This window comes from Fukomys damarensis, unplaced genomic scaffold (genome assembly GCF_012274545.1).
Source record: "Fukomys damarensis isolate Sample0158 unplaced genomic scaffold, DMR_v1.0_HiC HiC_scaffold_27, whole genome shotgun sequence".
Classification (NCBI taxonomy): Eukaryota; Metazoa; Chordata; class Mammalia; order Rodentia; family Bathyergidae; genus Fukomys; species Fukomys damarensis.
The window spans coordinates 21539183-21551753 of record NW_022900939.1 but is presented as its reverse complement, the minus strand read 5'-3'; the positions used below and the strand labels follow the sequence as shown (position 1 = coordinate 21551753).

At 51.6% G+C, this 12571-nt stretch overlaps 1 protein-coding gene and 1 long non-coding RNA gene across 2 annotated transcripts in view; one reads left to right on the top strand and one right to left on the bottom strand.

The window, feature by feature from the left end:
* Positions 1–12571, top strand: part of LOC104870286 — a 51909-nt gene that overhangs the window by 22709 nt on the left and 16629 nt on the right. The window lies entirely within an intron of this gene.
* Positions 6748–12571, bottom strand: part of Clcf1 (cardiotrophin like cytokine factor 1) — a 9334-nt gene continuing 3510 nt past the window's right edge. The window contains exons 2-3 of the mRNA XM_010635822.3: positions 10348–10514; positions 6748–8516 (exon numbers count right to left, since the gene is read on the bottom strand). Coding sequence (XP_010634124.1) covers positions 8022–8516; positions 10348–10500 — 648 coding nt within the window. The 5' untranslated portion in view covers positions 10501–10514 and the 3' untranslated portion in view covers positions 6748–8021. The remainder of the gene's footprint in view (positions 8517–10347; positions 10515–12571) is intronic.

The following is a 12571-nucleotide window of genomic DNA, read 5'->3' as shown; positions in this document are numbered from 1 at the left end:
CTTTTCCTGTCTAGCTCTCACCACCAGCTTCCTCAAGGAGGGAAGGCTAAGAATCTGTGGCTACACAACACAGAGCTGGAGGGTTCCTCCCTTCCTTGTTGTTTTGGCTTGGCCAGGTCTAATCCCATCTGCCCCACATCTAGGAAGAAAGGTCTCCGCGGAGTTAGGGAGGACAGTAAGGAGGCCCCCTCCACCAGTCTGGGAAGGAGGTCTAGTCAGGCACTGAGCGCTTGGTGGAGGTATGGCACCCAGCCTGTGTGACAGCTTCTTCCCTGGAGAGCCTCTGCAAGGGGCTCCTGAGCTGTTCTCACAAGTGTGTGGCCCCCACCCACCTGAGTCCATAAAACCCCGAGGGAACTGGGAGCCTTGGGTGGGGCAGACCCCTCCTCATTCCTGGTTCCTCCTACCCTTGAAAGCTGATAGCCGTGGGCCTGCCACCACCCAGGGAGCGTGAAATGGGGTGTGCCTCTGGGCAGCCACAGCAGCTCCCTCTGTTGCCTAGGCCTACTCCTTCTCTCCTGTGGCAGCCACTGGCACCCTGACCAGTCTCTGTCTTTGCCTGCTTCCCCCAGCCTTGCCTGGTTCAGGTCTGGCTAACCTCTCACTGAGCCTAGAAGATGTCTCCTGTGGGCTTTATCTCCTCACCCCAGGCCTTAGAAAGAGAGCCAGAGTGGTTAACACAAGTTCAAGAGCTCTAGGACTGGCCTTCTGATCTGGGGTTGAAGGAACTCTCTCCAGCCAGCATGCCCTCCTCTCTCAGTCAGATGGCAGCAGGACTGAGTCTCAGTAGAATCCCTGGCATACAGTGAATTTGGAACCATACCTGACCTGCTGGCATCCTTCCTCACTCAGCATCTGGGAACCTAGATCCCTAAGGTGTGCCAGGAATTGGACTGGTCCTCAGCCTGCCCAGCCTCAGGTCTTTTCCTCCTTTACTCTCCAACCCCTTCCCCTCTGATAGTCTTCCTGTCTAGAACCCCTTCTCCTGTTTAGGTGGCTTCCTGGGCCCATCCCAAATTGCTATCCTGGCCTGTCACAGTTCAGCCCTTGTTCTAGAGGCCAGGCCAGGCTCTGAGTGGGGAGCCAAGTTTTCTCCTTTGGGGAGTGCCCAGATGCCCAGTCATAGGTTCTTTGTGTCAGCCTTGACACCACAGACTGGTAAAAGGACCCTCAAGAGCGACCTTTGCATTCTGGGGACACCCAGTGTTCTTGCTTCAAGGCCAAGATGACAGTCCAGAGGAGCCCAGGAATGAAAAGAAGTGAAAGAGAAGCCCAGTGCCTTCTTGAGAGCTGAGGCCCACTGCTGACTGCTCTAGGGAAAGAGCGATTAGGCCTGGTTTAGCTCAGGCTTCGTTCAGATGATATAGCTGGGGGTGGGGTGAGGTGGCGCTCAGCGCTTGCATATGCCCTAAGATCCCTTTTCCCTCCCCTAGCTCATCATGGGTCTTGTAAGGACAGCCAGGTACAGCTGGGAAAGTGGGAGTAGGTGAAGGAGGGGAGCAGCTGCCTGGAGCCCAGCAAGCCATGGGGCATGTGTCCAGCTTTCTTTCCCTCTCTCCAGCATCCCCCTTCCTCAGGCCCTCAGGTGCTGCCATTCCCCCCTGAGCTGGAAATCAGGCTAGCTCGGGGGATTCTGGGCAGCCAGATGAGCACCCCGGAAACCCCACCTACACACACACCCCGGGGCCCATCCCTTGTCCTGTGGACCAGATTCAGGAGTGCCTCTTGGTCCCTCACTACCCTCCCAATAACCCCTTTTCTTCCTGATCCAGGTTCTCTGGCTTAGTGGGCTTAAAGGGCAGGAGCTGGGGTAGGGGAAAGGCTCTCCTTGGTCTCTGGTGTCTCTTCTTCCTTGCCCCTATCATCTTCCACACCTTTTCAGGTCACCTCTCCTTTTACCTAGGCCATCCTAGTCCTGGATAAATTCTGGGTAGATTTGAAAGGGGGCCTTCAGGCCATTCCTCACCTTGGCCACCAGGTGTCACACTTTGTCCAGCTGGGAAGAAGGTCCTAGCTAACACCCCCTCCCCCCAATCAGCCAGGCCTTGGAAGTTAGGACAAATCCGGATGGGGTATAGAGGTGATTCCTAAACTAATGAGACCTAGGCCAAGAAACCTGGAACCTGAGAGTCTGAAGAGACTGGGACCCTGACTTGAGAGTGTTCTCACAGGCCCCACCACCTACTGACAAGAGCTTTGTTTCCTGCTGGGAAATTCAGTACCAGGCTGAGTCAGGGAGCTCAAGAATTTAGAAGGGACAAAGGCAGCGACAGTTGTGGCTCCAGAGAAGAAGGGGGAGCTGAGAGGAAGCTGCCCATCTGCCAATCGGATCACCCAGCCAGGCCTTAGTCACTGGCCCTTGCGTTTTAGACTGAAGAGAACGGGGCTCCATGTGCTTTCCCCATTTGGGGGAACTGGGGCTGGGCTGTGGTGAAAGTGTGATGAGTGGTGGTATGTGCTTGAATGAGCCCTCACGTCCTAAATCTGCATTAAGGTCTGATGACTGCCACCTCCCACCATACCCTCTTCTGTACCCACTCCCTGTCCTCCTGGCAGTTGCCTCCTCTCCCAACTGACAGTTCTCCCCCTTGTGTTTGTTTTCTCAAACTCAAGTATACTTCCAAGCACCAAACTGACAAAGAGGTTTCTTTCTTTCTTTTTTTTTGTACTGGGGTTCGAACTCGGATCCTTGTGCTTGCGAGGCAGGTGGCAGAACCACTGAATCCCCAACCAGAGATTTCTAATCTATACATTTTCTGCAGGTGACAGGAAGGAGGGCCTTCTCTTCCTCTGTCCTCCTACCTAGCCTTGGGAGAGGGGTCATAAGAGTTCTATAAATAGTGGCCCCACACACACACTGCAGAGCCCTGGGTATGTTGGCTTCTGGATACCTGGACTCCTGACACTAAGGCCACACTTAAGAGGTAAAACCTATATAGCCCGCGAGAACTCATCACATCTCCTGAGGCAGCTGTACCTAGAGAAGCAATGACAAGTGCACAGGAAACACTAATAATCTATCATTTAGCAAGGACTGTCCAGTGGTACCAGCAAATGAACACCCTGTGGGACACAGTGCCAATACTCAAAGGAGGGATCCCTATCCTTGTCACTGTGATTAGAAGTGATTTTGGGGAGAGCTCAAGAATTCAAGCTCTAGTTGGGCAGAGTGCTGCATTTCTGTGATCCCAAGGAGGCTGGGAGGCCGAGTCAAGAGGATCAAAATATCATGGCCAGGGGCCTGGGATTTAGCTCGGTGGTTCCTTACAAGTTTGCAAGTGCAAGGTCCCGAGTTCGACGCCCAGTACCAAAAAAAAAATAAATAAATAAAAATAAAGGCCAATCTGGTCAATTTAGCAAGCTTCTGTCACAAAACAAAAAGGGCAGCCAGGTGTAGTGGCGCACACCTGTAGTTCTAGCACTCAGGAGGCTGAGGCAGGAGGATTGCTGTGAATCTGAGGCCAACCTGGGCCTCAAATAGTAATAGTAAGTTAAAGGCCAGCTTGAACATAGCGAGACTCTGTCTCAAAAAATCAAAACCAGGGCCAGGGATGTGGCTCAGTGGTGCAGCACCTGCCTGGCAAGCACAAGGCCCTGAGTTTGACACCTGTAGTTCTAGCACTCAGGAGGCTGAGGCAGGAGGATTGCTGTGAATCTGAGGCCAACCTGGGCCTCAAATAGTAATAGTAAGTTAAAGGCCAGCTTGAACATAGCGAGACTCTGTCTCAAAAAATCAAAACCAGGGCCAGGGATGTGGCTCAGTGGTGCAGCACCTGCCTGGCAAGCACAAGGCCCTGAGTTTGATTCTTGGTACAAAAAAAAAAAAGAGAGAGAGAGAAAGAAAAAGAGCTGGATGTAGCTTGGGCAGCCAGGTGTAGTGGCGCACACCTGTAGTTCTAGCACTCAGGAGGCTGAGGCAGGAGGATTGCTGTGAATCTGAGGCCAACCTGGGCCTCAAATAGTAATAGTAAGTTAAAGGCCAGCTTGAACATAGCGAGACTCTGTCTCAAAAAATCAAAACCAGGGCCAGGGATGTGGCTCAGTGGTGCAGCACCTGCCTGGCAAGCACAAGGCCCTGAGTTTGATTCTTGGTAAAAAAAAAAAAAAGAGAGAGAGAGAAAGAAAAAGAGCTGGGGATGTAGCTCAGTGGTACACTAAGCCACACTCTACCCCAAGCAATAGTGAACTCTGGCACTCCCCACATCAGTTCCCTCCTTGTTTTCCTCCACTGCCCACCCTGCCTACACTTTGTAACTCAGTGGCTCACTCAACAGTCTCTAGCACCGTTGAGTCCCTCGATCCTCTGCCATTCCTGCCTCACCTTCCTCAGCTATAGGAAATGCCCTTTTCACTCTGTTCCTGCCCCTGGCTACCTCTTAGTAGAAAATGTCACAGTTCATACTAAATGGGCTCCTGATAAAGATATATCTGCTGACATCCCCCTGGATCTCCCTTGTGGCTGCTCAGCAAGCCTTTGGCTTTTCCTCTGGTTGTCTATTTAGTCCACTCTCCAAACCTCTCCTTTCTTCTCTAGCCACCACCTCCTCATTCCACAATAACATGTTTAGATCTCTTCTCTTTAAAAACAACCACCACAAAACAAACAAAATATTTTCCTCCATCCTTTCCCTTTGCCACCAAACTTAGAGGGAATGTATTTACTCCTACTTTCTTTCACACCATATCCTTTGTCTCAGTTTGGTGTCTGCTCTCACCTACTTTCAAAGGTTGTCTGTGACTTCCTAACCACCAAAGCCTGTAGTTTTATCTCTACATTCTTCTCTCTGTTCCCCTAGGGCATCTGAGACTGTACCCAGCTGCCTCCTTTAGACTTTTCTCTCAACTTCTGAAACACTCTTGTCTTGAACACTCATTAAATCAGTTTAAATCAAATTAGCAAGAATGTTACTGTGCCAAGTATCGTGCTAAAATGCAATCAGGATGAAAAAATGAGCAATTCTGGATCTTGCCCTGAAGACACTATGCATGAAAAGGAAGCAAGCAGGCTTAACCAACCTCCATCCTGCCTCCTCGTCTCCACCTGTCCAGATTCTGCCTGTCCTCCTAGGCTGGTGTTAAATCCCACCTGGTGCATTTGTGCAAAAGGTGACCAAAGAGCACATGCCGCATGCCAGGGACTGGAAATAGAGCTATGGCCCTGGGTAGCACTTCCTCCCCTAGGACTGCCAGTGTAGAATCTTCATCCTACTAGATGTTTTGCCTTGTATCCTAGCATTTGGAGGAGGTATTGTTTTTCATTTTGTTTCTTGAGATAGGGTCTTGCTATACAGTTCATGCTGATCTTGAACACACTGTGTAACCCAGGCTGGTCTCAAGCTTGCAGTGATCCCTCCTGCCTCAGCTCCCCCAAGTGCTGGGATTCCAGGCATGGACCATCAAACCTAGCCAGTACTGGACCTAACTCAGGCCTCAAGCAAGCAAGTCCCCCTACCCTGTGCTTTATTGAAACTGGATTTCCCTAAGTTCCCCAGGTCAGTCTTCAACTTTTGTTCCTTATGCCTCAGCCTCCAGAGTAACTGGGATTAAAGGCATGTGCCACCATGCCCAGCTCATGTTCCCTTTTCTAGATTGTTTTGTTCCACACACTAATGGAACACCTTTATTTTATTTATTTATTTATTTTTGGCTTTTTGAGACAGTCTTGCTATATAGTTCAGCCTAAGTCTCACTATATAGTTCAGGCCGGTCTTGAACTCACTGTGTAGCCTAGGCTGGCCTCAAACTCATGGCAATCCTCCTGCCCCAGCCTCCCAAGTGCTGGGATTACAGGTATGTGCCACTATGCCTGGCCTGGAATACCTTTAAGCTGGCACCATAGCTAGGTACTGGGATGGAGAGAAAAGGAAGAGTCAGAGTCTGCCCCCGAGAAGTCCGGCCCAGGTAGTATAGTAATGTCTAAACTCCATGAGGGCAGGACCCCACCATCCTTATTCCTGTTTCCTTATAGCCACTCACTTAGTGTTTTGCACAGAGCAAGCCATGATGCATTTTCTCTGTGCCTGGAGACAGCTGAGAGACTTTCTCCTTTCTATCTTGTTAGGCTGGGAGCAGAGCTTGCAGGTGTCCCTGGTAATGCCCAGGCAGATGTCTCAGCCTGTAAAGGTGGTGCATGTTTCACTTGGGCCAGGTGACATGGGGACATTCCACACACTGGCTGGACCACAACCTGGTCCAATAGCACTTGTACGTACGCTCTGATTGTCTTGGCACTTTTTGAGCATCTCCTGCTCTACACTGCATACTTTTGAATCTTACTATTTCAGGAAAGCTGTTCTTAAGTAATTCCAAGTTCCATGAAGGCAGGAGCCAAGTTAGGTCTCTGACTTCTTTTGGCTTTCATATATCAGTTAGTAGTGATGGGCATGTAATTAAGTCTTTAATAAAATTTGTCAACTGACATTACTATCATTTGTTATTTCCTTGCTTAAGGCCGTATTTCTAGGAGGCCCTTATAAAATATCCATCTGTTGCCTGGGAGCAATTAACCCATTAATTTAACCAGTGGCATGACATAGGGACATAGCCCCAGTAATCTGTAATTACAACTGCTGTTACTACTCCCAACTATCTTAACCTTTACTGTTTCTGTTACCTTTTCCAACAATCTTATTAGAATATTTATCCCTCTTTTACAGATGGAGAAATGGGAGATTAGAAAGCTTTAATTTGGCTAAGGTTATGCAGCTAGCAGGCTATGGAACTGGAGTTGAGCTTAGGTCATTTCTCAAATAGCATCTATCACATTCTCTTGCAGTCCAACAGGAGTTGTTCTCTTTCTCCTACATATGCTGTCCTAAGGTAGAGAAGTAAGGCCAAAAACAAAAGAACAAGTGCCCAGAGAGAGCCATTTGGGATGACGGAGACATGATAGAGTTTGTAGCAGGAGTGGACAGGATCTAGGTTACACAGTGCCCCAGGCTGGAGAGAGGAGAGCTGTTTCTTCAAGCTCTGTGTGCCACCAACTCCACTGGGGTGAGAGGCTGTGGGAGCTAAGAGCTGGCAGGATCAGGAGCACAGCCATGTGTCCCAGGCGGGCCAGGCAAGTAAAAGAAACTAAATTCTGGGGCAAGCATTTTATTTGTTAATACAAGAATAGAAATTCTGCAATAAATATCATCTAATAAATAACATCTCCAAATAAATAAATATTAATACAACAAACTTAAGAGTCATGAGTGGGTGGGGCTGGGGGAGCAGGGCCTGGGAGGGCCGCCCCCCCCACACCTCACAATGCTACTGCAATGTAAACTTTCAGGAAACCCGTGGCTGTAGCTGTGGCTGCCTTCCCCAGCCCGGGCAACCACAGATACCCTGGGAAAGGTGGCTGAGAGGAGGCACCTTGATGCTGGCAAGAAAATTCAAGGCAAGGTCCTGATATTCGATGTGGCTTTTTTTGCCACCCTGTGCCACCGACTGCCTTGGTGACAGCTGGGTCTTGTCTGTCCCTGTCCCTGTCAATATACCATCTTCTGGTTTCTAGGTCACCTCCAGTGCAGGCCACCCCTTCCATTTTTCATCCTGTCTCTTCTTGTTTAGACTCATCGCCGTGTTTGTTTCCTGAACTGGACATATTGGGGTAGGAGGGCAACACCCATCCAAGGAGGCAAGGGCAGCCAAGGGGCTTCGCCTCAGAAAGGCACATGCTATGGTGGCCCCTGCCGTTGCCTTTCATGTGTGCTTCTGGAAGTGTTGCAGGAGGGCTGAGTGGGCACTGGAAGTGATGGGCAGGAAGGAGATGAGAGCCATTCCACTCCTTTGAGTGTTATCTCTGTGAAAACAGGACAGTGCCTGTACACCTCTTCTCCAGACCCACAGGACTCTGGGAGCTGGGCAGGAGATGAAGCTTATCACACCACACCGGTGTCCAAGGCCAGGGAGGGACAGGGCTCCCACTTCTGTCTCCTGGCTCAACAAGTGTTGGAATACAGGTTTCTCCCCTCAACCTCCCAGAGTGGAGCAGGACTTGAAGGGGGAAAAGAGGATATAGTAAAGGTCAGAGATCAGAAGCCATGGGCCTCCAGGTGTAGGGTGACTGCAGCTGCTGGAGGCTGCATTTTCTTCTTAAGCCTGTTGAAGTCCTTGGCTGAGCGCCACAGCCAGGTCTGCAGCTCCTTCAGCAGCCAGAAGTCATCCATCTTCTGGAGGAAGTCGCTGTGGGCAGGGCCAGGGGCCCAGGTGGGTTCGGTCCCTGGCAGAGGCTGGGGCAGCGGGTAGCCCAGAGCTGCCATGACTCCCGCGATGCTTCCCAGCAGGCCTTGGAGGCTGGTGCAGAAGTGGGCCAGGCTGCGGCGCAGCTCCGCTGTGGCAGCCTGACGGTTGAGGCCACGCAAATAACACAAGAGGTGGCTATAGGCCTCATAGTTCTGAGTCAGCCGCAGTTTGTCATTGAGGCTTCGCCACACTTCCAAGTTGACCGTGGCCCTGGGCAGAGTCTCTGCCCCCAGCCGAGGTGGATTGAAGTCAGGCTCATTGAAAGGAGGCCCCAGGTAGTTCAGCTGTGAAAAGGAGAGGGCGATGGGGAAGGAGGAGGGCAGAACAGCCAGCGCCCTGCTGGGAGGATACCTGTCCCCAAAGCTTCTATTTTACATGTCCCCTGACACTGGCCCTATTTCCACACTAGGCCTCTCTGTTTGTGGGCCTCCCCTAAGTTTTTCCAACAAGGATGCCATTTGCATGGAGGCGACAGTTGAAGCAATGAGGGTGATGAGCTTTCCTATGGAGAAGTGCAGAAAGAGAAAACCACGCAGGAGCCACTGAGGAAGGACGTGCTGACTGGCTGAGTGGGCAAGCCTTGGGCGAATGCCCACCACAGGGCAGAGAGAAGAAGAAGAGTCACGAGGAGCCAGGAGGCCAGGCTGGAGAGGTAGAAGGTGGCCCAGGAGAGTGCAGAGGCCAAGAAGAGGAGCTCAAGAAGGCAGCAGTGCTCCACAGTGAGGCTGCAAAACAGCAAGGAGAAGGAGCCTTAGAAAATGCTGTCGGGTTTGGTGAGGAGATGCCGGACGACCTGGGAGAGAACCATTGCGGTGGCCTGGAAGCCAGATTGCAGGGGGTTAAGGAGTGAGTGGGTGGAGAGGAAGTGGAGGCAGAGGGGTGTAGACCACTCCTTTGAGAAATTTGGCAGGGGAAGCCAGGAGAGAAAAAGGGTCGGGAATTAGAGGGGGAAGCAGAGTCAAGCAAAGGTTTTCTGCACGGGGAAACTGGAGAAGAAAGTCAGTATAACAGGCAGAGGGGCCATTGGCATTAGAGCTCTTCTTTGACGAGTCTGGTCCTTCTGGCTAAAGGGACAGGAAACAGAAGGGCACTCACTAGCACCCCAGGGTGGGATCAGCGCTATGAGCAAGACTGCAGAAGGAACTGAGGCAGGCTCATGAGGGGGCAGGACAACTAGGAGTATGGAAGACAGTATAGTATAGGGAAAAGGGCAAGGCCCTTGCCAACCCTCAGGGGAATGGCCTGGGGCCCAGGGAAGGGATGTGGGAGATGTGTAACTGGGATGGAAAGAGAAGAGGGGCGAGGCTTGGGATAGGCAAGGGCCCAGGGGGAGGTTCACACGCTGACAAGCACAGAGACAAACTAATTTCCTCGGTGTATCCTGGGGCTGGAGCCAGCTCCCCCGCCACCCTCCTCCCTTTTCCTTCCCTGGCTCCAGAGAAGGGTCTGGGATGTGGAAGAGGAACACGGGAAGAGGGGGCTGGTTCCCCATGGTCCTCGGTTCCTCTGACCCTTCTTCCTTACCTCTTGGGCTCCCTGAACACCGCTAGACCACCCTCAAATCTTTCTGGCATAACCACCTTCCACATCCTGAACCCCCTGACACAATTGGTCTGGGTTCTCTGCAGCCCCTTCCCCCATGACCCCCCTAAGAGGCCTGGCTAGGATGGGAGAGGCAGACGGAGAGGCCCATGGGTCCAAAGCAGCAGGGCCCCAGGTCTGGGGGCAGAGGCGAGCTGGAACACAAGCATGGGAGGTGGGGCCCCTCCATCCCCACCCAGCCCCGCCCGTGCAAGAGACACCACAACACGGTGTAAACAGAGGAGACTTCCCCAGCCCCCAGGGGGAGGCGGGCGGCTGGGCTGGCAGCCAGTGGGGCAATGGGCCAAGGCGGGTGCGAGGCCTGCCCACATGCCTAGTCCTGGGGCCAGGGATGGGGAGGGGGGGGCACCTAAGAGGGAAGGGCAGGAGATGGGCGAGACAGGGAGACTGCCTGGAGCAAAGGGCCCCTCCTCATCACCCCATCGTCACCAGGACCCTTCCACCATCTGCTCTCTTCCCCCAACTCCTCTGCTCACTCTGCCCAGTTCCCCGATTCCTAAACTGGATACTCACGTAAGTCCCAGCCAAGCTTCGGAGTTGATGCTCCAGGTATCGGGTGAGGTCATAAGTTTTCTGGATGGAGGGGCCAGGCCCTGGGTCCCCTGTGCGATTGAGAGCTGGCACTGTGGGGAGGTGCCAGAGCACCGTGCACAGGCAAGCTAACATCCCCCACGAGTCCCCTGTGGACAGGATGGGCAAGAAAGCATGAGGGTGGGATCAGACCCAGGTGGGAAAGTGGTAGGCAGCCCCTCAGGTGTCTGTCCCCATTCTGGGCTGGGGGGAGGGTAGGGTGAGATATCAGATGGGAGGCAGAATGGATGGAGGAGAAAAAATGCTCCACGGCCAGGGTGTAGGTGGGTAGGAGAGAATGTGTGTTTGTGTGGACAAGGACTTGTCATTTGTATATTTATCAGATTTTTGTTTTTGTTTTTGTTAACAGGGTCTCACTATGTAGTGGAAACTGACCTAGAACTCACTATGTAGCCCAGGATGGTCTCGAACTCACAGCGATCCTCCTGCCTCAGCCTCCCGAGTGGGGATTACAGTCTGACCTAGAACTCACTATGTAGCCCAGGATGGTCTCGAACTCACAGCGATCCTCCTGCCTCAGCCTCCCGAGTGCTGGGATTACAGGCATGCACCACCACCGCCTGGCTATCAGATATATAAGAATATATCTAGGGTGAGGCAGAAGGATCACAGGGAGTTCAAGGCCCATCCTGAACTATAAAGCAACACCCTGTCTCAAAAAACAAAAGCAAAGAGTGTATCTGTCAGCTGAGTCTTCAGCATGTGTGTCATGGTGTGCTATGCAGAGGGCAGGCCAGGCTTAGGGACTACGGGTCAGTATTCTGGGTCCCTGGTACACCCTAGCTCTTCTCCTGGTTCCTGGCCCCCTTGCAGCCAGATGGGAGCAGAGGTGAGAAACAGCACAGGTCAGTGTCAGCAAGCTGAACAGCCAGTCCTGTATGAGGCATGAGAAAGCAAAGGTAGGGCTAGATAGCCAAGGTCAGGCTGAAGGACACAAAAGGGGCTGGCTTATGGAGTCATATAGGTATTCTACGATATGGTTCCTGGGTTTACATTCGACTTTCTAACAAAGTAGCATTCCTTCTTTTTGGTACTGGGGATCAAACTCAGACCTTGCACTTGTAAGGCAGGCAGCAGCACCACTGAGCTAAATCCCTGGTGATATGGTTCCTGGGTGTGGAAAGTATTGTGAGACAAAGTGAGACTGAAGAGTTAGTTTGCTCCTCAGGGTCTAACAGTGTGGAGATCTGCACACCAGGCTCTGGGGTGATGGAGGGGGACACAGAAGGGAGAGATATGCAGCTGATGAGTTGGGCTTGTCAGCTGAAAACACTGAAAGATTAAGACATTCCAGAACACCCAGAGGCCAGGAGTCCATGCTGTCAGAGCGGCCATAGGTGAAGTCCAAGGTCAGGATTCAATGTGCATTTGGGATAGGACAGGGTAGGGATATAATTGAGTTGGGCTAGGAGGCTTAAGGACTAGGCTACTTTTAACATTTCAGATTAGTTTAGACTTGGGATTCGGTTGATTGAGTGTGGTTGAGGTTTGAGTCCAGCAGGGGATGTGGTTAGGTTTGAGCAGGCAGATGGTTAGCTGGGATTAAGGTTTGTGAATTTGTTGATTTAGATGTTAGATGGGGTGATACTTGGCATGTCATAAAGAGTAGGGCTAGTTTGGGTTTTAAGCTTGGATAGGTATGAGGTCAAGTGGTTTGTTTCCTCTAGTTTTTATTTTGTACTTTCAGATTTTTCTACAGTGACATGTTTTGATAGAAATAAATTGAACAGGTTTAATAATTTGACTATACTTACAGTCAGGGTAGGATTTGGAGTTGTCTCTGGGGCTTTAGAGAGAGTTACTATCTTAGACTTAGGGGGCAGGTGGGTTTGTTTTGTTTTGTTTTTTGAGACAGGGTCTCACTATGTAGTTGAGACTGACCTGGAAATCACTACGTATGTCAGGCTGGTCTCGAACTTACAGTGATCCTCCTGCCTCAGCCTCCCGGGTGCCAGGCCAAGGTGGGTTTTTTTGCAGTGGCTCAGCTAGTCAGTGTAGACTCTTCTCAAGTGCTTGACTGCCTGTATTTCCTGACGGAGTGTGGGAGTGAGGATGCCAGTGGCTCAGGGGCCCTGCTCTTTTGGGTGAAGGGCTCATGGTTTGAGGGTGTGTGTGTGTGTGTGTGTGTGTGTGTGTGTGGGTGTGT